Here is a 26,044-nt window from a genome sequence, read left to right on the forward strand (position 1 = left end):
CTGGATCTGCTCTGACATGCAGCACCACACCCCTGGTCAAAAGACAGGCAACAGACCTGCTGCAGACCCACATCTCCCCAGGGAGGCATACATCCCATCATTTGAGAATCTGTGATTTAAACTACTTTCCATTAGTCTTGCTACTGAAATCACAAGCTGTGCTGGAATTTAGAAATTTCCTATTGGTTACATGATACTCTGAAGACCTTGCCTCACAGACAACATAAACCTGTTACATCCTTCCTCCACACTCCCTCATTAACTGTGAGTTTATTGAGGTTTAAGTTATTCTTACTGACCTTCAACAAATTTTCTGATGTTCTGTGCAAGATTTTGGACACTGCTGGGAAGGTTCCAAGGGTCTTGCTTGATGTGAAGTCGTAATCTCTTTGGACAGCTAAGCTTAGGTTCCATTTCCTGCTGAAACTCTAAGCAAATGCAGAAAATACCTCTTTAGCTTAACCATCCTCAGAAACCCACTGATTTCTTTTTGAGCTGAACAGTCTTATCATTAAGAAGTGCCTGCGATTTCCTGAAATTTTGTCTTGACTGCTGTTACTTTTAGCTTTTCACATCATTTAATTTACTAAATACCTGTATAAAAATCATCATACATCAGTAATAAGTCATCTTAATAACACACAAACTGTGAAACATTTGGTGGAATTCAAGTGCTTTTTAAATCTTTATTACATCCACTCAAGAATTCATGTAATAGTGGACGATAAACTGTAGCAAAATTATCAGAAAAATAATCTTCTTTACTTAACACACACACACAGCAACTTTTGGCTGTTTAACCTAGACTAGTCTTCAGATCATTAAAAGTGTTCCTGACATTATTATGGTCTATCCATATAAAGCTGCATTGCCACACAGAATATACATTCCCTTTTATTTTATTGTCATTCAAAATCATCTTCATTAAATAGATATCTTTTTTGGTGTTTATACTAGGTATTTCATATCTTGTACTTAGTTGTACATTTATAGTTAAATAATATATTCTGCATGGTTTGTAGTGGAGATTTTGCAGGGTATACAGTCTGAAAAACATTGGTATGTATAAATATCGTCTGTGGATCTTACCCACCTTTCCTTAAAATCAATCGAAAAGGTTCTGAAAATTAGAATATTTGCTAGAAAGAAGCCCCACTATGTCTGTATTAACTTCTGGGCAGACTCACTGCAGGGTTGGCGAGTGGAAGGGCATGATGCATCATAGGATCAGATAACAAGCTGGTATATAATGGCATAGCTTTCACAGGCTTCAATGGAGCTATGATGATTTACGAAAGCTGAGGATATGACCAACAGCCTTCTATAATTAATGCATTTTATTTGTTGACAGTTGTATATTTTGACAATAATTCAATAAACTGAACAATTTTACAGCAGAATTATTTCTGTTACCCACACAATTGCATTTCCTCATCTCCCAAACAGTCTTTGTTCAAACTCAGTTCACCAAAAAACCTTTCAGTAGCAATTTAAAAGTGTATCAATCCTGTTAAGTGGTTCTAATCCTGCAAACACTTCACTCATTTAAGTTTAAACTTAATTCTTATGTATATGATTAACTTTGAGCCTACACATATACAAGCATGTATGAAGACCCAAAGTTAATCATGTACACAACTGTCATCAGGATCAGGACCTCAAATCACACCTAGAATTGTTTTAAATAATTAATAATATTCACAATAAGAATTCACACTGAAGTGTTGCTTATTATTTATGGAGTACAATTTTACAAGAAGAAAAATGTCCACAAAGATAGAAAAGGCCAGGCATAAATAGTTAAATATAATCATAAAGTGCTTCAGTTGTTGGGACAGAAATAACATGAACCAGATAAAAACACTTGTAATATGTCAAAACTGCTTTCTGCTCCAAAGCTCCAGAAATTTTATATTCAGTTCAGAGGCTATGATTTCAGCTTGCCTTTCAAGAAAACCTAAATGTCTCATGCAACAAAAGTGAAAACGTACCCACTAAGAATAGTTATATCTATGTATTAAAATTTTTGAATGGTCATTATTCCAGAATGTATCATGAACAGAAAAAAAATCAAGTTGTTCTTTAATATCTAAATCAAATATTGTATATTCAAACAGATGTGTCCTGTATCTCTTTGTGCCATCTGTTGATTCTAGTAGTTAGCTTTAAATGTTTACCTTGCAGGCCTCGACCTGGTGTGAAGAACTTGGTTTGTTCAAAGGCCCTCATTACAGCTGGTCCTTTCAGAAGACTGACAATTGAGTCTACCTGTTAGGATCAAAGTTCTGTGAGTGGCATGCCTTTTTCATAGCAATATTTAGAAAGATCTTCTCTAAATGAGAAAAGTGGAATAGTGAAAAAATGATTACTTTGAATTGGTTCTTAACTAATTTAAATTTGGGCTCTAGCTAACAACTCAAGACTAAAAAAATTTGTTTGGATAAATCTAAGGATCTGTTCTCCTTAGCAATTCTGGGTCAGTAGCCCCAAGAAAGGATAAAGAGTAAATACGTATCATCCAAGTAAATAGTGGAAGGCAGAAGCAGCAACAAAATGCCCACTTGCTGCAGCCAGTTGTTCCCTGATGGTTTGAAGACAGGCTTGATAACAGTATTGGTCTAAGAAAAAAAATCTCATACCTGACCAAAAAGATGCTCCAAACAGCTATGGAGTTTGTCCTGTTTATCATGAGAAATGCGAACACTTAAGGGAAGTTCATCACCTGTGTGTAAAATATTTTAAATCATAACTAGCTTCAGGTCTCAGCGTACTTTTCAAAATCATACAGACTAGGCTACTCTGCTGTGTACACAAGCTGATGCGTAAGCTTTAAAATCCTTCTGTATTTAGCACTTCACACTAATCTGCAGGATTCTTTCTAGACTATTTTAATAATATAGCAAAGGTAAACAATAACCAAAAAATGGCATTTGTACAATAAATCACGTATCACCATTTTTGAAGTAGATAACTACCTGCATTATTTATACCTTTGTATAAACTAAAGACCAGAAATGTTAAGCAAAATGCCCAGGCCATGTTATAAAAGTTGGGAACAGAACCTAGGAGTCCTGTCTCCATGACCTGTGCTCCACCAACTAGACCACAGGTCTCTGAAGGAAAAATGACAAGATTGCTCAAATATCACATAGCTATTTATACAACCTAGAGCACAGTCACTGAATGCTCTGACATAATACTTCTATTAGGACCCTGCAAATATTTCAGAATCTTAACGTTATTGCTAATGAAATGGTTCTGATAGTTCAGTAGTTTTTAAAGAGGGATAAATATGGAATTAAAATTAAAAGGAACTATCAAGTGGCATATAGGTAAGAATTAGCATCTGTGATTATTTAAATTAAATTTGTTCAACCTTGACATAGAATAGAACATTATGGTGAGCATGCCTTTCTCTGGTCTCACTCTTCCCAGCACTTGTAGAAAGTGGTATTTTGTATTCAGAGTCTTGTCTCATGTCTGACACGGCACTCCTTGTTTATGTACAATTCCTCTTCTTTTGAGCGGTATAATTCATTTGTCCAGGCCAGAGTGGGTAGGTAGTTAAAATTAGTCTCTGATAGCTTTTACTAATCCACTATATTTTCAGCAGAATTGGAAAATAGGCTTTGTTATTCAGAAAAGCTCAAAGTGCAACACACAATAAGCAGAAGTGGAGTGCTACCCTCTTGCAACCTACTCTGATGAAGACAGACATGCATGTGAATAAAAACAAACAAAAATATCTCCAGAAGAATTAATAGAAGAATTTTATTTTTAAAAAACTTACCTGAGTCCATTTCATCACTGTGAAAGTAAGAACTGCACTGGCTACTGCAAATGCTGGTGAATGAGGCAATGGAGTTCCTGTTGCTATTGCAATCACTTGAAAAACAAACAAAATAGTGTGTGTCCTATCATACAGGTACTATATCAAAGTACAGTGCCTTTCCTTTTTCTTAAACTTTCTTCTCTTGCTGAGGTCTTCTACAGTGCTTTACCCTTGACTTTGACATCATACAAAATATGCAGGAACTTCTATTTGTCTATTACAAGACTTTGAGGGCTAGATTCCCAGAATAGATGGTTGAGTTGCCCTCACCTTGTGTGTGTGAACAAGTAATTGTCCATTGCAAATATGCAGTTCCACATCCAAATCAAGTCACTTTTTATGCAGATGAGTGACTATTTTTGGAGATGTGACCTTGAATGCGTTAATTTCTCCATATTTCAATTCTGTATTCCTACCCCATAAATCTTATAAATGATGAAGCATGCTGGCTTATGACTTGCAAACTGGAATTTATAATGAGATTAAAAAGAATTAAACTATTTAACAACAACAACATTTATACAGACAATTTTCTCCCTTCAACCAAACCATAGTTTATGATCCCACGCCTCTGCGCTATAGGCAGTGCAATAGGATAAGTGAGAATGGACCTCTGCACCTGCACAAAACCCCAGTGACTTTCCTGGAACTCTCTGTAGGTACAAAAAGCTGTCCACATGAATCCAGTTGCAGGATCAGGGCTCCTATGTGTAGGGAGCAGGTGATAGTAGTGGGGATTTTACTTCTACCTGTATCTGATCATATGGACACTTCTACTATTTTTGGTACTGCAGAGATCATTGTTCAGTCATGTGGGGTTCCCCCCCCCAAATTAGTTTTTCTGTACAAGGAATGAAATGTATTCATGCATCTCACATTGAGAGGGGAAAAAATTTAAGATTTTGTTGCAAACCTATTTCCAAATGGATCTGAACCCACAGGCTGCAACAACCACCAAGTCAGTCACATCATCTAATTAGCAATGGAGTAATTGGTTTAAACATAACAGTTTTCAGGTGTTAAAGTAATTATCCAGCAGAGGGAGTCCACAATACTCCATGAATGTAAGAGAAACTCATCACCTAGGTCCCTCTCACTTAATCAATTTCCTGCCATTACATGGCCCTTGGGCACTGATGCATTCCAGTCCCTCCTATACGCTGCCAGTGGCACATAATAGTTCAGTCTCCTGAGAACTGTAATACTTTGGTCTAATTCTGGCTGTTGGGGCTGGTAGGAGGTAGCTGGGGGGGGGGGGTGTTTGGCAGCTTGTAATACACAAGAGGTCAGACAAGATGATCAGGCAGTCCCTTCTGGCCTTAAACGCTATGACTAAATTTTATTCTATGAAAGCATTTCATTTAAAATGGCGGCAGAGTTCAAAATGCATGCCCTACTTCATATCATGCATGACAAAGTTCATAAAATAGGACTTAATTTTATATTATTATATTTATAAATTGTTTATATATAGGTTAAAACCACAGAGAGGAAAGAACATTTTTGGATGTATGAAAGGGATATCATTTAGGGTGCTGTCTACTAAATGATTGAAACTGTGTTGGTAACGACCTGTTCCTAGCATAGAGTCCCTAAGAGTAATGAGAATTTCTGGTTAGATATTAAGAAATATTTTCTGACAATGAGCTCTATCAGACTTTGGAAAAGTCTCCTGAGGGAGAATGGTGGAAAATTCATCACTGGGGTCATTAAAACTGGATTGAACAAAGCACAAAACAATAAAACATGGGTAAAGGGAAAAAAGATCAAATTTAACCACTTCTTAGCTATATATTTCTGCACAAATATTATACTGTAGTACTGAATATAAGTTTGCATAAGAACACAAAGGGCTAACGTACTAATAAATGAAAATGTCCTACATGATGTCTTCTTTCACTCAGAGACAGGATGTTGTCTTTTTTTCTCTAACATTTACAGTGATTTGTTGTAGTTAAATGAACAATTAGCAAATTCCATTAGACAATATTTTTGAAAGTTCACTGTCATAACTGACAGTTGCACTAAAGATACAAATTTGATGGGTATTATGTGATGGGAAACTGAGGTTTTTGGTTTGTTTTTGTTTTTACACACACATTAGAAAGATTACAGAAGGCTGAGATCAGACTCAAATATATGATCTAAGAAACAGTTAGTACTTTCCTCCTCAGACACCAAACTGCAAGTTCATATCAGCTATGGTGTAGTAGTCAAATGTTAGCTCACAAAATGGGTCTTCAAAATATCACTGTTGCTATGAATACTACTCCTTTTCAAAGTATTATATATTTTAATTTCATAGTAAAGTTTTTATTGCTGTTAGTACTAGAGATAGGAGGACCTAGCAATGTTTGGACTGAGATGCTACCAGAGTTAAATTTTGCGGTTCAGATTTTTACTCAGATTAATGATTGAGATCGGATCTGGCCAACGTTTTGGGGTGTGCTTGGGACTATTCCACCACAAAACCACTGTAGCCCTGTTTTTTTGTTCTGCAGTAGACTGAATCAGAACCTGGCAGATGGATCCATAGTTCTGGCTAAGCTCTTCTATGGATATTCAGATACAGAGTTCTGGTAAAGGCCCATCTCTATTATTACAGGAAAAGGTTTTTATTACAATGGAAAGTAATCCATCCTGATGACTAAAATATAAAATTCTTCTTTTACAAGAGGTAACAACCATTGTATTTTGATTTTCTTTAAAACCATTTTGAAAATCTAGAATGCTGCACATTATGCTACTATATTGGACAGATTGAGAGAAAGACTGTTAATAAAATTACCTGTATGAATCCCTGTTGCTGATGGTATCATGACCAGAATCTTCCTGCTCATCACCTGTTACATTGAAACAGACCCTTTTCCCATTCCTTTCTCCCTTTTCATTGTCACTGTCTGCTGGTATTAAGTGCTCAGGTGTTTTACGTTCTGATTTGGGAGAATAGGTTATTGAAGAGAGAAGGCTGCAATGTGATAAAATTAATTAGGATGAACACATTTTTTTTTAAAAAAACGAGCTGATAATTATCATAATCAAACGTGCAACTCTACATTTCTCTGTTGCTCTTTTCCATTATCTTGTACCATATAAAAAGAGCAGAAACCGTTTTTTAATTCAGGCTCATGTCCATTTTAAAATGATGGTGAAATAAAGAAAAAATAGACACTACTGTAAAATAAACAAATAAACCACATCACCACCAATTTAAATGAGTCAAAATCATGCTTCAATCAAAGCAACACAGAAAAGTGCAGAGTCCTGCACTTAGGAAGGAAGAATCCCATGCACAGCTATAGACTCGGGACCGACAAGCTAGGCAGCAGCTCTGCAGAAAAGGACCTGGGGGTAACAGTGGATAAAAAGCCGGATATGAGTCAGCAGTGTGCCCTGGTTGTCAAGAAGGCTAATAGCATATTGGGCTGCATTAAGAGGGGCATTGCCAGCAGGTCACAGGAAGTGATTATTCCCCTCTATTCGGCATTGGTGAGGCCGCATTTAGAATATTGTGTCCAGTTTTGGGCCCCCCACTACAAAAAGGATGTGGACAAGTTGGAGAGAGTACAGCGGAGGGCAACAAAAATGATTAGGGGCTGGAGCACAGGACTTATGAGGAGAGGCTGAGGGAACTGGGCTTGTTTAGTCTGCAAAAGAGAAGAATGAGGGGGGATTTGATAGCGGCCTTTAACTACCTGAAAGGGGGTTCCAGGGAAGATGGGGCTAGGCTGTTCTCGGTGGTGGCAGATGACAGAACAAGGAGCAACGGTCTCAAGTTGCAGGGCGAGAGGTCTAGGTTGGACATTAGGAAAAAGTTTTTCACTAGGAGAGTGGTGAAGCACTGGAATGGGTTACCTAGAGAGGTGGTGGAATCTCCATCTTTAGAGGTTTTTAAGCTGAGGCTTGACAAAGCCCTGGCTGGGATGATATAGTCCTGCTTTGAGCAGGCGGTTGGACTAGATGGCCTCCTGAGGTCCCTTCCAACTCTAATATTCTATGATTCTATGATAACACAACAGCAATTCAAGATAGTAAATCTGGCAATAAACAAATTATTCTTCATGGGAAAAAATTTACCATAGTATATCCTTGAACTTTTGGTGACCAATTATAAACATAAACCATACATTTGTATATGCAAAACTAGTACATTAACTGCAGAAAACATTTCTCTGTGCAAAACAGGTAATCACTAACTAAAAGGTCTTGGTACCCAAATTACTAGTTTTCATGTGTCATTCTGCCCTATTCTAATAAAAAGTTCTGGGAAATTTTACTTTAAAGTCTGTGTCTGCAGCAAAAAATGACACTACCATAACTGGTCAGATAAAGTGATGGGTCACTTGATTTGAAATGACCAATAGGTTGTGCTGTGCCATCGTGTTTATGTACAGCATCTCTCTGAATCACACCTTACTGATTTGATTACTTATATACAAGCCTCTACATAGAAGACCAAATTAAACTTGACATGATCAACTGACACCAAAGAGCTGTGAAAATTGCTATACCTGGGCATGTACAAGGCAGTGAATGTCATACTACTATATATTCATTCATCTTCACCCTGGGAAACACATGTTCTAATAGACTTTATGAAAGAAAAAGCTATATTACACAAGGTTATTTTAATTCCCGTTACTGGAAATTACAACTCAAAAGGAAGATTAACATTAATAACATCTGAACAAAAGATGAGATGCAGCATTATACTTTTGCAACAAGTCCTTTCTAGCTATCTTTTAAATTAGTAGTCACTGGGCTATGTTCAAAAATAGCTTCAAAGTTTTGAATTGTATCCCTATACTATGGTTGTTAAGTAACAGCTGCCACCATGGTTAGCTTGGTAGCGCTGGAAAGTCTTCTATTTTCTATCCAAGATCAAATATATATCAGAGGCACAAATTACATCTGAAATTTTAGTTCTAAAGAGCAACCGCAAAACACATGTATTTGTGAGACTTAAAATATCTTCTTTGATTTTTAAAAAGCAGTTTACAGAATTTCTCTTCTTTATGCTGTCTTCCTACACAATAAATCAGTAATGCTAAAGGCATTTTATCAACCAAAATTAACTGAGGACATTTCTAATTAAAAGCACTGTAAAATTTTACATTCAGTTTTGTGAGATTCACACAGGTCTATTTTAAACATTAATGAAAAGAGGATAACTCGTCTAATAACTTTGCTCAGCTACAGAGCCACATCAGTACAATACTACTAATCTCTCCACTGTTATGATGAATATAATCTACTTGAAACCAGTGCAATTCCAAACTGTTCCTGAAAGATTTGTTCCCCAAACACAGCACACCCTAACTGATTGCCATATAAGGGAAGTGATTTTTTTCTGAGGGAATGTATTTTCCTTCACACGCATAATTCTGCTAACACAACATTTTGGTCATGCTGTATAATACAACATCGATGTTAAACCATAAAATCTTTGAGCATATATAATGTATTATCTCAGAAACTGATACAGATTTAAGTAGTTCTTCAAAGATTTCAAAATCATCCATTTGAGAGGCACAATGTCTTTCTGAGTGTAGATTATCCCCATAGTGTAGTTAAATTGCGGTAGCAGTATCAGCATATAATTTGTACTATATATTAAATATAATCTCTCTCCCTCACACATGGTGAAATTTGGCCCTGTTGAAGTTAATGAAAGTTTTGCCATTGACTTCAATGAGCCCACGATGTCACCCAGAGCTTTTGAAGAAATCATTTGATCATTTTTGTATAGCTTTCTCTATCCCTTAACTTAATTGCTGTGATTGTGACACAGACTTTTTTTTGTCCTGAACATCTTGTGTTTGTACAACACCTAGTACACTGGAAACCAATAATAGTAAATAATTCAGCAAATATTGATTTCAATTTTATTTTACATAACAGCAAATCTATGAACAGGAATGCTGCACTATTAGTAAATTTGAAGGGTCAGTTTGTTTAAATGTACATATGAATATGGCTATTAAAGCACACATTCACACATTTTGATTAAAGCAGAGTGATTTGATTATTTTGTATTACTTGATGTGTTTTGTTTCTTAACCTTTCCTCTTTCACCATAAGAATTAAGGGCTGTGACTGTATTGCAAGTAGTACATGGTGTATAATATCAACAGCTCACACCCAGATTATCCTGCCTCCATCTTTCCCATTCTTCCTGTTCGAAGCTTTTAAGTAGGTCTCTTGGGTATCCCTGCTTCCTGTACAGAACTACTTTACTCCAAGACAATCAAACTCTGGCAGTGCATAGGGAATAAAAATGAAAAGTCTGATGCTTATAGGCAGTAAAGGGTAAATCTTTTAAAATAAATATTTGCACCTTATATAGGTTTTCCTACTAGTTCAATTTATAGGGACTTTTAGTGAAGAACTTTTGTGTACTGTTTACATTCTCAAGTGTGTGATCCACAAAATATATATACTCTTAGGAATAGCATTTTCACTCTTGGATGGCTCAGGGCTCAGAAGTCCCTGAGTCTTTACATAACAAATTCTAGAGATCAGGAGGGAAACCAATGATAGCCTAAGTAACCAGAAACTACAGAAATATTAATTGAGCCTTTAAATACAAAACATATTGATCATCCTATAACTTTAAGGAATATCGACAATTTTAAGACTTTATAATGCTCCTGCTTTATTTTTGTGCTCACACAGCAATGAAAATATTTTATTTCTGATTGCACATAATTTAACTGATCAAATTAGCTAAAGACATGGGGAATGGAGATTTCTCTCTCACATTCTTTTGGAAACCCTAAGCTGTATTTACTTACATTTAACCACTTCAAACCTATTACACTATACAGCATACATCTGGGGACGGGGAGAACTAAAGTGTAAACCTTTAGAAACAAGATGTACATCAGCCTTACCTCCACTGGAGGTATTGATAATCTTTCTTTCTGACCTCTGATCAAGGATCATTTCTTAGAAAAGCATACTGGTCATGAAAGCAGCTATACTAGTTCTAAGTATTTCTGTTCCTGGAAGATCATGAAATATTCGCTCTTGCGGACTAAGTGAACCTAATTTATTTGTAAAATAAAGTTTATAGTATATGTATTTTTATCAAATTTAGGTTTAAATTTAAAGCCACTCAGTAGTGTCACAAAACTTAAATAAAAATTGTTTTTTGTTCCTTTGCTCTTCTTTTCTCTCCTAGTGAATTCCGAGAGATCACATAGATCTCATATTACCTCTGCCCCCAAAACAGTTAATATTTCCATATCCAAGAGAAAAGCTACAGTGGTTCAATGAAGCAATGCAGAAACATTGTCAGGTTCAGGGGGGAAAAAAGTTCAATATTGCCTGCACTTAAATTCATTGGACCATTGTAGCTTTACTTGAATATGAACAGGGACTGCTTCTGCTGATTTCATGCAACAGTGTTCAGATGGGTTCACATTAGACAAGGAAGTTTATGCATCCACAGTTTGCAATGCCCACATTTGCTTAATCAATATATTCCACAGGAATGTTAAACGCATAGACAGATGGTATCATTTACTTACTCATCTATCTGAGAGACACATGTTTCTACCTCTTTCAGTGCAATTTGCAATTTGCCCAACAGTTTTTGATAAACATCTTGTGTTTCTAAGTCCTCTTCCTTTAAGAGATATCGCAGACCATGGCCATCCTGTTGACCTAGGGAATGTCCTGAAGGGGCTGCCATGGTGGTAATGGTATGTTGTATGTAAACCATGGGACTCAGTTTACCTGCATGTGATGCAAATAAGGTCAAGTTAACATCTTCTATCTTTCAACACAATTTTTTCTCTCAGTAAAAATTACTTTTATAAGTCAAATCTGTAACGGGAAATAACTACCTGATTAAAACATTAATTTTTCATATTTTATCTTACATATTCAGTGTTGGAAGTACAAAACATGGTAAAATTAGTTAATCTTTTCTTGGCAAAGAGGAAGGCTATATAATTTTGCATGTTGGTGTGCCATGTAATGTAACACAAAGGAAAGAGTTAGTACAGAATTATGTCTAGCATTTCTTATTAATTTATAAGCAAACCATACTTACAACATATAGCCATTTCTTGGTGGAGTGTTCTTATGTTTAATATTGAGATAGTGCCCAGAACTGGTTAAATCTGAAAACTATAAACTAGGAGAGCTGGAAGATATTGTTCTTTCAAGTTTACATGGGAATGCTGGCTTACCTTGCTCACTATTTTTGTTTTCTTTCTCATGTGAAGAATGCTTTCTGCTGTCTAGCTGCACACCAAAGGCACTACCAAGAGAAGTTGAGGTTTTAGGATAAGAGACTTCCATTACATTAATATGGCAGTTGGTTGGACAGAAATCGCTGCTGTGAAGTGGTGAGATCTTTGACTTGGCCTGTTTAAAGGTAGGCCATGCTCTATTTTTTAACACTCGGGAAAACTAGAAGTAAGAAAGAGAAGAAAATTCTGATTAATAGATGTTCCATGCATAAGTGTTTAGTTGGATCAAAATTTAGGCAGCCAGCTGGAAAACAAAACTTAAAAAGCTTGGGGGAAGGTAAGGAGTTTTCTGATTTTAGGTTTTTATTAAGGCAAATTATGGGTAATTTTTACAAATAAAAAATAGATTTCTAATATGGATTTAACCATTTATTTTCTTTGAAGCGTGTCAATATTAGCCACATTTGAAGACCCATGCTTCTGAGGATGATCTCCACAAAGTATGAGAGGTCGTGAGGGTCTACCAGCCTACACCATAAACCATTTTCAATGCTACAAACAGTAAATATCAGGTATTTTTCAAGTGTGCATTTTCTAAAAACACTCTCAGATATTCGCTGTAGTTGGATTCTAATAAACATAAAACTGAAAGCTAAAATTATGAATTTATCACACTGAGAATGAAGTTGCTGCAAAATTACAGTAAAACAAACTACAATTTCCATATTTTACAGACTTTGCTATACTTGGATAATTAGAAAATGCCTCAACTTTGAAAACAGATGTACTGGTTAAATAAGGCATAGACTTCTAAGAAATAAATCTTTGAAAAATTAGATTTAAACACAGTACAGGGATGTTTATTGACCCACGGACAGTACATCTATTTTACTTCTATAGTGTTCCTCTGAATCAATGAATCTTCTGTTCATTCCCATAACTATTTTTTGTAAAGTAGTGTTACTTTAGAGAATTAGATCATAGGCATCATGACAAGACCATTATAAAATCTTAGATTAGGTGCCACATGATGTCAAACACAACTGGATTCTGATTTATGTGAAAACATGTATCCCTTCCAATTCACAGTCTGGAGTCAGGGGAGATTTTATTGGGAACATCCATCATCACCTGCAAATAGCAAAATATTCTAATCACATCTCATCTCCAGTTAAAATATTGCATAGTAGGGCACATACCTTATTAAAAAATGTTGATTATTAGTCTCACGCATCAGAATATTTTTAAAAGTTACCTTTCAAAGTGCTTACTCTATTAAATGCCCATATACATTTGATTAATTATCCAGTTTCAAGTAACTTTTAGCTGAGTCAGGCTACAACCCCGCACATGGCAATGATAGTTTTATGTACTGGGATTTAAACATGTGTTTACTGTAATGCTACTGACTCTGTGTAAGCCTGATAAACATTTCTGTACAACCAGGATTCAACTAATGAATTATACCTAAATATTTGTAGCTAGGACAGGATCCTGGATATTACAAGAAGTCCAATTATGGAATTGTTTAAAACTGAAGAATGTACCAAGAATTAAGAAGGCACTAAGAACATTTAATGGTAAAAATGTTCCTCCAAGCAGTACATATTTCATATTTGAATCTCCCACACATCCTGTTCCACAGACACCAAACGTCTGGTTATGATTTAATCAGGTCATAAGTCAAGCCCAAAATTCTTTTCACACGTGTTGAAAAACATCTGGGGCCTATGGCACTGGACTCCATGTCTATTATGAGCAATATATTCTCAAATAACAGGAACTGTAGAAAGACACTGAGTTTCTATTTATAGAGTTCAAACTTTCACAGTGAAACTTACAGTAAAGCTAAGGCATTCTGAGAGACTTTTGTTACCATGGTTACATTTACTTTGCCAAAAGAAGGGCATATCTATTCCTGGAATCTGAATGTGTTTCTAACAGTCATTAAGAGCTAAACTATAAACCTCTATCATGCTTATTGATTTTGATGAGGATAAATTTGAGGCTTCTGAAAACATGGACTCAGACTGGCTAAAAGCAGATATTGCAATTAAAGGCTTTGTGAAATTTTCTGGCATGACTGTGCCATTGTACCTCAATCTCAGGGACGTAGCTATGGGTGGGCCTACCCAGGGCCCACCCATTTTGAAACCAGGCCCACCCATGCTCCACTTAAACTACCTGCGCAACTGGAATTTCTCGGCCGGTTGCTTCCTGAACTTCCTGCTTCTAGTCAAGAGGCAAGAAGCAGGAAGTTCAGAAAGCGACCAGCCAAGATTCACTAAGCTGCCCGACACTCCAGTTGCCCTCGGCAATTGGAGCATCAGGCTTCCTGAACTTCATGCTTCCAATCACGTGAAGCAGGCAGTTTGGGTTTTTCGGCCGGCCCACTCATCAGCCAGAAGATCATGTCTGGCTACACTCCTGCTCCATCTAGAGTCAAACTTTTGCTGTTCTTGTCCTGGACTCTTGTTCACAGAGACTACACCTCAGACTCAGTTCTTTCACAGTAAGAAACAGGAAAGGCATACGAGATGTCTATTACTTACCTAACCTCTAAACAACATTTCTGACTGAGCAGTTAAAATAAGTGATGCTCCCATCTCAGAAAGCCTGGGGTTCACTTTAGACAAACATCTGAATGTCTGGATGTTTAGACAAGCTTTTGAGCTTTGGAACCCTTTTGAGGCTCTCCTCCTGTGACCAATTTCTCTGCTCTCCACCTTTGCTGCCAGGGTGCAGTAGCAAGAGATACCTTTGGGAAGAGGTTCTGGGCTCTTGGCTTCTACTGGCCAAAGTCTTTAGGGGTATGTCTACCCAGCAGCCGGGAGGGGTGCTTCCTAGTGTGTGTAGACAGACACATTCTAGTTCTGCTCAAGCTTATGTGCTAAAAATAGCAGTATGGCTTCAGCAGCATTGGTGGCAGCCTAGTCTAGCCACCCAAGTATGTACCCAGGGTATTCAGCAGGACACTAAGTGGGTAGCTACCCCAAGCCACCACCTGTGTCATCACAGCCACATTGTTATTTTCAGCATGCTAGCTCAAGCAGGGCAAAACTGTCTGTCCATCTACACTAAGGAGCACCCTCCCAGCTACTGCATACACATACACTAAGAGTCATTACCTTCTAGGGAGCATACCCCCTGTCTCCGTCCCATCCCTCCCGCAATTTTCACAGAAATATGAAGGGTCTAGTAGAGTCCATATTAAACCTCTCACCTCTATTTTGAATTTTTGCATCCCAAAACACACCAGTTTGCAAATCTCACATCCCAGATCCAGATGACACAGGGTGCAAACAATTCAAAGGAGAGGTATCAGACCTGTTCAGATCAGCCCCACAATTCACAAGTAATTGGGGGTAGGGGAGGGAGGGAGGAAACTAGAGGCTAGAAGGGGAAAAAACAAAGGTTCACTTGGGAGAATGGGCAAAGGTTTGATTACTTTATGCCTAGCTTCGTTAACTAGTCACACAGAAATTGTGTGAAACTAAAGACCAAACTGAAGAAGTGTTCACTCATTTCCTTGCAATATGCAATACTATTTGCCATTTTTATAAACCCAACAGTTATCTAACAGTTTTCTGAAAATTTACAGGGCCATCTATTAGTAGTAAAGGTGGAAAGGGTTATCTCAAGCTACAGTTTTCAAGTGATGAGTTCAATTTCAACAATTTTATATTTAAAATTAACATGTAGTAGGAGAAGAATTTAATATCACTTCACTTCAGGTAAGTTCTGAAAATTCACTCCATTGCTTTACAGCATTGACAGGAGTCCATGGTCTTTCATAGGAAATACACAGAATTTCTGGTTACCAAGTTGGTTACAGTCTCTATGCTGAACAAGACAAGAGAAGATATGATCTATACCATGAAATGAAAATTATAACGAAAGGTATATGTTAAAAACATATATGTAAAGGAGTCCCCTGAGGTTTTTCTTCCAGATGGTGAGGGAACCTGACCACACCCGGTTACTTGCACTAGGTGTCTCCAGCACAAGCCCTAGTTCCTTACTTGTTACAAGGGGCCCCTGCTCCTTGCAGGCCTTTGTAAGTCTCTCCCTGGGAGCTCACTGCACTCCTCATAAGGTCAGGGTGAATCTCTCTCAGATGAGTGTTTCCCTTGTGCTCCAGGAGCCACTCCAGCAGTATCCGCCTAGAGCAGTCCTGCTCCTTCTACCCCAGCTGACTGCAGGTTCCTCCCTTTTAAAGGCCCCCTGCCTATCATAAACGATTGACAAAGCCACAGGGCTGGGGTTAGCCCTGCCTTCGTGGCATCTCTGGCACCTTCCTCATCAATGTGGGGTCTACATATCCCACCACAATATAATTATTCAATTGCTTAGATATCTGGGTGGCTCAGCTTTAATCCCCAGTTTTGTCATTGCAACAAATGTTTAATAGACATTAAAATTCAATTACTTTTTGTCTGTTCTTCCAAAAAAGAAAATAGCAGATTTTCAAGACATTTTCTGATCCATACCTTTTTATAACTAGAGATTCTTCGGTAGATATGCTCCATTTTCTCACTGCAAATGACACTGAATTTACTTTGGAGCTCAGAGGGGATTACTTCATTTAAAGAATTCAGGCTGTTGCAATTTTGCACAAACTGCTCATCACTTTTAGCCAGTGCTTCAAGAATCTGTAGTAATAAAGACAATGACAGTAGATTATGAACTCAGATCTAAAATGAACATTATTTTTCAGTCCTGATATTTAGAAGCAAAAAACATGAAAATCTATCGTCATTTAACATTTTAGGTATGCTGCATAACAAGAAAGGATCATGCTTGGAGATGAAAGGGTTTCCTTTAGGTAACTTCTTGTATTAGTAATAGCAACTCCAACTATGCAAGTTACATACAGTTGTTTCAAGGCCAAATGTGTTTATGGACTTGTTCTACCACTACTGATGTAACTATTATGTCTCTCTTGAAATACATTTTCTGCTAGCAACCATTTATTTCATTTAAATGTACGTATTATGAGATGCTTATTTATAAGCTACAACATTTGTAATAAAACTTTAACCTGTCAGTAGCATATGTGATACTGACACATGGAATAAGAATACATCAAAACTCAGCTTGGTCATTTTTACTATTTCTTCAGCATAGATGAGCTGACAATTATCACATTCATTAAGGTACAACTCTTTCCCTGTACTTAGTCAATATGTTAATTAAAGGCTCCCAATTGCTTTGGCCATAATTAAAAGTTTCAGTTTCCTCGGATCTAATTAATAATGCAAAACTCTTCTTCAAAATGTTTGCTTCCTCTATTGTTATAACGAAGTTTATTTAAAAACAGTACCAAGTCTTCTGCAGCACAGCTTTGGATCACATTTTCCATTATATATTTAATAATGGTAAAACACTGCACTTCTATATCATCTTTCATTTGAGAATCTTGACCTGCTTTACAAAACTTTGAAGAATTAAACCTCACCCCTCTGCAGTGGAGGAAAGCAATACAGAAGGGTCCCCTTCCCAACCCTACTGAAACGTAGCTGCCTTGGAAAGGAATATACAGCTACTTAATATTGCAAAGCAACACAAGAGAGAAATGAAGAAAAGTATTATGTCCAACTGAAAATGCAGCAGGAATTTAGGTTAGTAGAATGTGAAACCACCTTCTGAAATTTCAAGTTGGAATTTAGTCAAGTGCCAGGACATTTTTAATTATCATAATCTCTGTTTAACATCCCACATGAAAGACAGTTGGGGGGGGGGTCGGATTCTCCATTAACCTACACTTGGTGTAGTCATTCACATCAGTGTAAAGCAGATGTAAAATGCTACCATTCTGAGTTTGTAGTGTTATACACCAATTTTGCACTAGTGTAAACAACTACACAAAATGCAAACCAATTTAAGAATCAAGCTCAGTTTTTGCAGTATCTGTGATTCCTGATACCATAATGAGACAGTGGTGTGTATTGACTTAAGCTGTATCTACACTTTTGGCAGCATGTACAGTAGACACTAAACGTGTAGCTACATGCCGCAGTGAAAGGCTCTCTGCATCCACATATTTCACTGTGGTACGCAGCTACAAGTGGCAGTGAAAAACTCCAGCAGCAGGGAGGCAGTGGGGAAAGGCTGCACAGAGGGAGGCAGGGGGACAATACACTGCTAAAAATAGCAGTTTGGATGTGGGAGTTACTGCTTGGGCATGTACAGAGTCATTTAGGGTATATTCCATACGGTTCAGGTGTGCAAGGCATTCTACTTGCCTAAGCAGTGCCTCACTGTCTACACTGCTATTTATTCCTGTGTTAACTTGGCAGGCAGTGTTTGTAGTCTACATGCCACTGTAATTGTAGACATATCTTTAGAGGGAAGACAGACACACCGATTAACAAGCAACACTTTCTGAAGCACCTAGGTGTTCCTTGAAGAACTACAACCAGTTCCTAAATTGGTTTGACCCAACTTTTCTTGACCTGTGAAGCCTTGATGAAATCATAGTACAAGATTTAATTAAAAAAAAAAAGCGGCCAAAAGTCAGTGTTCTGGAAGTGCTATTTTTCTAACAAATAGAGTATGGCGGTGGAAAAATTAAACCTAAAAATATAAGATCAGTAAAAATTAAAAATTACTTGAATTACAAACACTTCTATATACTGTATTATTAAAGCAAGTAGTAACATCTTTGTGGTTCAATGATTTAATCAATGAAAAGATAACCTGCAAAAATTGAATTCATGCTACAAAGTTTTGGCTTTAATTTTTATTTATCCTTGTTGGCAACTGTGTAAGTGACGAAACAGGAATTAATAAAAAGCTATCTTCCTACGTGAAATGCTAATTAATAGTTAGATGTAAAATACAACAGCTCTAATTAAGTAATCTTTCCCATGTTATTAATAAGAAGTCCCACTTTTGCAGCTTGGAAGTACTCAGGGGAAAATTTCCAAAGCAGCCTCTAAAATTTTGTGCACCATTTTCCTAAACTATGTTTTTGCAGATGCATTTTTCTGTATATGGAAGGTAATATGCCAAAAAACAGCTAGGCATCTTGCAACTTTTGTGCATGCATAGAAACAATGTCAGAAAGTTGCACTTGCAGTTTTGGAGGTCAAGGCTACAGACCATTTGAAAACTGAGTCTTCAATATTTTGTGTGTCACAATTCCTATCCTCACCCTTCAAAAAGTTTTGAGGTTCAATTATAATAAGTCTATGGACTTATTTGAAGCCTTTTTGATAGCAAAAAAGGGATTTTTCAGTTCTTTGTCATTTGTGGAGTTTAGAAGTTCAATTTATGACCACAACATAACTTGTTTGCTTACTGAGTACACAATTATGATTCAAAATGTCAACGGGATAAAGGTGACCTGCAAATATTAGAGTTGAAATAAAACATTTATAATCCTACCAATCAATAACAGACAGATGTGACATCAGAGGAATTAAGTATAATACAAAATTAATACATATAAAAATGCAATTTTTCTACATAGCCCTCATACCTTTGCAGTCAAGCTGAAAAAGCCCTTTGGTTCAATCATTTTCTCCACCACACGGCATTTTATTCCAGCAGTACTGTCATACTCATAAACCACTCCATACTCCAGATGAACATTATCAACAGTCAGACTCACATGATCCTTCTTACCATCAATTATTGCCATTGTGTTAAACTTGTCAATTACTTCTACAGTAAAGAAAATTAATTTTAATTAGTTTTGTTTTGGCTGCTTCAGACTTAAATTGAAATACAATAACCATCACGGCAGACCTTATAGAAGTAGGGATCTTTTGATAGTTTGAAATCCTAACTGCCAGCTGGGTGACAAACTCACGTCTGGGGCTGATTAAACCATGGATTAGATGAAGAAGTGTGAGGAAGCCAGTGTAACAGTGTCTATGACACAACTCATTGCTTGTAAAGGGAGACATTCAGCTTTTCTTAGAAGCTGGAGATATAGTTGCAACAAACAAGAATGGAAAGTTGAAAGACCCTTGTTAAATTGTGGAATTCTAACACTAATGACTGAATTCTTGCTCCAGAGATACACATACAACTCTGATGGCAGCATTTGCCCAGAGAAATTAATTGAAAGTCAGTTACTAATCATTTTCTCAATCATCCTTGTAGACGCATAAAAAATCCAATTTTAAAAAATGGTATTAAAATTGTGAAAATTGTGAATTTAAACCAAATTGTGAAAATTGTGAATTTAAACCAGATCATTTATAGGATAAGGTTTCCTATGAATGCTAATGAATGAGATTTTCATGAAAGTACCATACTACAAAATTTATTACAGACCCAAGGAACTGTTCAGCTAGTTCACACAGTATTATAGGGCAATGGTATTTTTAACTCTCTTCTGTGTCAGATAAGCAATTTCATATAAATCCTTATGTAAATTAAAATCTGTAGTTTGCTTGCAGCTTCCCTAGTGGGAAGAAGAAATTTCTATGTTCCTTGCTAACAGAAAACATTCTAAAGGATGATGTGCTAAAAATAAAGATCACACCTTCCACTTTGCAGTCAAAGGCATCTCCTCCCTCATCTCCAGGGGATTTGGAGTTCGCTTTCTGAAGGTCTTCCTGTGCACTCTCAATACTGTTATATACCCACTGTATGGAATCTTGCTAAAAATGAAAAAGAAATTGCATGTATAATAAAAGCTGCCTCATTTCACTGCTTTCAAACAGGAAATAGTTATTTCAATTCCCTACCTCAAAAGAATGTTTATCAATTCCTATCTGTACTTCAGTTTGAAAACAAACAATAACATTGGAAATGACAGAGGAGTGAGATTGATTTTAATTAAAACCAGTTGTAGGGAAACAACTGTACCAATAACAGAGATTTCATCAGTTCATTTTTTTAACAGTATATGCAATATGGCAACACTTTGTTTTGTGTGTCAATAAAAATGCCCTTTAAGCATATCTAAATCAACTTGTTTTAATACACTGAAAACCTTGTTATGACAGGAAGCTATAAAAATAACAGAACCAACTTCTATCTCACTAAACCTGTTGTGCCCCTACTGGGGCTTGCATCAAATTGTCGAACACCAACGATGGAGGCACAACACTCTCACTTTGCATTATGTGCATCTGGAGAACTGCGCTGGGGGTGCCTGTAGGATTCCTTATGCCTATACGCAGTGTAGAATTGCCTCTATTCCATGCAGACCAGATGTTTTTTTCTCATAAGTGTTGCACAGAACTTGGTCTTACTTGTTACCAACAATGGGGGGCTGTGTAATCAGATACTTTGGGGTCTAATTAATATTTCAATATATTTAATAATGTATAATGCTAATCAAATATGGAATATGCAGAATACCCTTCTCATCCCCATAGCTGACATCCAATGTACCTGTCAATCTCTCACCCTCCAATGACTGTAGCAGAATAAACAACAAAAATAATTTTGCATTGTGACTGAACTGAAACCACAGCCTCCAAAGAGAAATGAGTGGGATAAAATGAAAGTTAAGCAAGGATGACAAGAGTTAAACTTCAGTATCTTTCATACAAATTCTTAAGCCATGTTGGGCTTTGTTGAGGTACAATACACATTCATTACCTTTACAATCATCTGCAAAGTAATGGGTTAATATAATTTGAATCTTCTTTACCTTTTACTCTGAATTATTTATATCTCATTAAGGGTGCTTAACATTTTGTTAATTTTTAATTACTTTTCATAAAAAAACTATAAAAAATACAAAAAGATAAACATACAGTTTGTTTATGTTACCAAATACTGCACATTTCACAGGATAGCCAGTACAATTATGCAATTATGCAACTTTACGACTAGTCAAAGCTGCAAGACCGAACAATTCTAAATCAGGCAATATTACACAGTATAACATGTTAGGGTGGGGATAAAAAAAATTAAAAAAGAGGAGGGGACTGGGAGAAAGAGTCAGGAAGAAGTGGAGAGGTCAACGCTTAACATTTTGTATTTTAACTTTTGGACAAAATCTTCTTAAGGAGCTCCCTTGATTATCTGCACTTTGTTGTGCACAAGGAGGCCATAGGAAATCATTTTGAATGCATTCTGCTTCCCAGGTATTTCTAGATGTTGCTGATTTAACTGCAGAAGTGCTTTTACAAGTCTACTCTGCTCAGGCACATGGGCAGCACTCAGCCAGTACCTATTCTCATATCTAAGGTTAGACTGAAGTACCCATTGTTGGTTCAAAGGCTGCTTTGTTCTGGCTGACAGAGAACAGGTTCCTTAACTATTCCCCAACCTGACATTAGACAGCCTTTCACAAGGAGTAACATTATCTGAAACATATTTCTATTTATTTATGCTGAAAATGCAGGATCACAAAAGTTAATATAAAAGACTATTCCACAATATATTATTCTTAGCAAGGTTTTCCAAGAGTTCTATGTAATGCATGTAAGCTAAAGCTCATACACAAACTCTGCAGGATCTTCTGTCAAGTCATGTTTAGTGTAACCAAAAAAGAAACCAGTAGGTGTTGTATCATGATCAGTGGAGGGAACTGAAGTCAGAGGGACTGTTATTGAGAGCACACCAGGAAGACAGGGAATGGGTGGAGTAAGACAGGAAGCAACTCAGCCACACAGACAGAGCAGTGCACAGGGTTTAATAAGGTTCCACTTGTTCAACTTAATCTGCATTCACAGTTTCACTTTTTGTGAATGAAACATGGTGACAGCATCTGAGTTGTGAGTTCTCAGCAGTGCAGCAGCTGGCATTGTGAGCCATGGAACTCAGTTAGAAGCCCCCCAGAGCCCTGGATTTTGCAGATTCAAACCTAGCCCAGTGATGGACCAGGGAAAGGAGGAGTTTGAGCTGGACATCTGCAAGAAGACAACAACAGCAGGAAAGTAAAACTAATTGGGAAGCCAGGCAGAGAGATCTGCACCCATCTGAAGCCCACTACTGCCTCAAGCCTCACAGCAGTCCTGGGAAACTATTACTCCCTAAAGCAGAACAAAACTGTGGCATGACACAGGTTTTTCACTGGAGACCAAGCCGAAGGGGAGTGGACAGATCCCTGTTTCTGCCTTATGCACACTGCCTGCTACATGTAATTTTGGAGACTTGACAGACTCACCAATTTGGGACAGGACAGTCTGTGGCACTTGGGATCACCACCCATGGGAGCGGCTGTTTTGGAAAGGCAATCTCACATTAGACAGATCCTTAGACATAGAGTGCACAGCAGAAGCCTTCAGTGAAAGGATGAAATCCCTAGGAGTCACAGCACTCCCACACATACATGTGGTCAACAGCACAGGAGAGCAGGTAGCCATGGTTCCATACCACAGTGAAGGGCATTAACTGTGGGAGACAGCATGAGCGGGTCAGTGAGATGTGCCCCACCCTAGGACAGCATTATAAGGAATGTGGCAAGTTGAATCATTTTAGCAATGTGTAAAAGAGCGGAGAACGGTCCCAGAAAGAATCATTCAGACTTGTACAAGAAGCAGATGGCACATCAGACAGCAGTGATGATGTCACTCTCTCTCTGAATCTAAAAGTAGGCTGTTGGGACAGGAAAGCAACAAGAGACAATGCCAACCTCCATGCATGCAAGTGTTAACCGGGAAACAATTTCAGTGGGATAGTGGGGCCTCCTGCAATATGATCAAACATACCCTTTAGAGAGAGCAGACACAATCTAATAATGTACAACATGAGCTTAATGCTGTCCATAGGAAAATGTGACCTCATAGTTACTAACCCAAAAGATAACAGATGATACCAGTTCAAATTTGTGGTGGTGGATGATAAGCACCATCGACCCCTGTTGGAGAATGCAGCCATATAAGCCACAGATTCGATCAGGTGCAGCACCAGAATTTTATAGCTACAGTGCAAGAAGCAAAAAGGGAAATCCCATGGATACAACTTTAAAAGGATATGAGGATGTTTTCAAAGGCAACGGGTGCCTCAAAGGAAAGCTTCAAGAGGAAACAGACCAGACAGTGGAACATGTGAGTTTACCATTGAAGTAAAATTCCAGTGGCACTATGTAATCCAGTACTCAAGGAGCATGAAAGTCTGCAGACCAGGCATATCATAGCATCTGTAGAGGCCGTATAGCCTGGGCAAGAAGAATGGCATAGGTAACGGAGCCATCAGGCAAATTACATATCTGCATAGATCTAAAGCTATTGAACAAGGCACTGAACAGACATCCCTATCCAATGCCCACAATTGATGACATCTTGACAGAACTTTCCAAAGACAGAATCTTTATAGTCTATAATGTGAAGGGTAGAATTTGGCACATAAGGCTGGATAAAGAGTCCAGCATGCTGACAACCTTTGCAATTCCATTTGGTCACTATAGATGGCTGTGCATGCCAAGGGGCATGAGCACAGCCCCAGAGATGTTCCAGAGAGGACGCACCCAAGCATTGGAAAGGCAGCCTGGGGTGAAAATAATTGCAGATGATATCCTCATGTAAATGAAGGAAACAATGATAGAGAAGCTAAACAAGAGTATGACAGAAAACTTCAAGTTTCTACAGCAATGCAGGAACAAGATCATAAAACTGAACTCAGAAAAAGTGTGACTCAAACAGCATGAGAATACATAACATCTACAACTATCCATAGCAGAGGGACCAAAAGCAGAACCGAACAACATCAAGGCAGTCGTAGATATGCCAGCTTCAATGGATGTGAAAAGCGTACCATAGGAAAGATAAATTTTCTGTCCATGTTCTGTCCACACATGGCTGCAGTACTGGAACCCATCTGTTAGCTCACAAGGTAGGATGTTGAGAGGGACTGGGAAGGTCGGCATGCTGAAATTAAATAATAACGGATGTCCTTGTGCTGAAGTATTACCAGCCAGCAGAACCACTAACACTCCAGTTTGATGTATCAGAAACTAGAAAAGTCACACAAGTTCACACAAAAGACTATTTCAAAATATATTATTCTTAGCAAGGTTTTCCAAGAGTGATATAAAAAAGGATCACCAGATCACCTAGTCTGACCTCCTTTATTTCACAGGCCACCAGCACCACTCAGCAGCCACACAATAAAACCCCCAAACAAAATTAAACCAAAGTTTTACAGCCCTCAGACTGTAGAGATTTGTGTTATCTTTGGAAATTTCAGCATGCTGCTCTGAGCCAGATGAGCTTCTAAACTTTGGGAAATGCTATATGTTTGAAGAAGAATACATATTTTGTGATATACCAAGTAACTTTTAATGGAATTCAAATCAAGTTGCAGCAATTGTGCACCCCAAGATAGGCATGCAAGCAGTCAATTTTTAAGTTCCTCTTTTCTGGATGCCCACTCAACTCCATAGTAAATCCATATCTGTGAAACAGTTAGTCTCAGGTATAAAATACTTTTTGTTCCTTTAATTTAGCCCCGTTTAGGGCAAAAGAATCCATGCTACTGTATCTGGGAGTAAAAACTCCAGGAGGAGCCATCCATGTCATTTTGACCAGCATTCAGAGATCTGTTGCACTCAATTTGGACACGGTATGTAATTGCTTCAGTTCTGTATTGGAGCACAAAGAAATCCAAAGAAACATTTTCATGAAGCCATATGTGCATGTTGCAGTTGAAACAATCCCCTATTTCTGCTGCTTATCTCATATCTGTTCAGTAGGTTTGAGGGGAGGATTTCACATTTAGTTTTAATTGGATTTTAAAATGCACTGAAAGTCATTGTGAAGTTAATTAACTGGTTCACAGTTTATGAAGAATTTCCAAGAACATGGAAAGGTTACATTACTGTATTCAGCTGTTTTGTTTTCTCATGACAATTACTGTGGACATTAGATTTTCTTTCTAAACTTAAAGCAAGAATAATTTATTTGCTCAAATAAAAAAAGGAAACTCAGAATCCTTAATATCTCCAAACACTGCACTGTAATCTAAGTGTAGAGAGACTTTTATAGACAGGATATATTCAATCTGCTCTGTATGTACTGAAGTGTTAATAAAAGTCAGGAAAAAGATCAACTGTTTATATTGTGTTCTCAGGAGCATGCAGCTAACTGTGTAAACCCCT

General features: G+C 37.4%; 1 protein-coding gene across 8 annotated transcripts in view; it reads right to left on the bottom strand.

The window, feature by feature from the left end:
- The window catches only part of PREX2 (phosphatidylinositol-3,4,5-trisphosphate dependent Rac exchange factor 2), a 257,393-nt gene that overhangs the window by 102,357 nt on the left and 128,992 nt on the right, over window positions 1–26,044 (bottom strand). For 7 of the 8 annotated variants that reach the window (XM_067553641.1, XM_067553642.1, XM_067553643.1 and 4 more), the window contains 10 exons: window positions 20,531–20,648; window positions 19,517–19,701; window positions 16,524–16,685; window positions 12,031–12,253; window positions 11,365–11,572; window positions 6,621–6,800; window positions 3,791–3,885; window positions 2,640–2,722; window positions 2,178–2,268; window positions 300–428 (listed from right to left, as the gene is read on the bottom strand). In XM_067553641.1, coding sequence (XP_067409742.1) covers window positions 300–428; window positions 2,178–2,268; window positions 2,640–2,722; window positions 3,791–3,885; window positions 6,621–6,800; window positions 11,365–11,572; window positions 12,031–12,253; window positions 16,524–16,685; window positions 19,517–19,701; window positions 20,531–20,648 — 1,474 coding nt within the window. Of the gene's footprint in view, window positions 1–299; window positions 429–2,177; window positions 2,269–2,639; window positions 2,723–3,790; window positions 3,886–6,620; window positions 6,801–11,364; window positions 11,573–12,030; window positions 12,254–16,523; window positions 16,686–19,516; window positions 19,702–20,530; window positions 20,649–26,044 lie in introns of those variants that run through there. The other variant, XM_067553649.1, reaches the window with a different exon arrangement.

The sequence above is a fragment of the Emydura macquarii genome, unplaced genomic scaffold, assembly GCF_026122565.2.
Source record: "Emydura macquarii macquarii isolate MOO-44397 ecotype Brisbane River unplaced genomic scaffold, CSIRO-AGI_Emac_v2 contig_1477, whole genome shotgun sequence".
Taxonomy (NCBI): domain Eukaryota; kingdom Metazoa; phylum Chordata; order Testudines; family Chelidae; genus Emydura; species Emydura macquarii.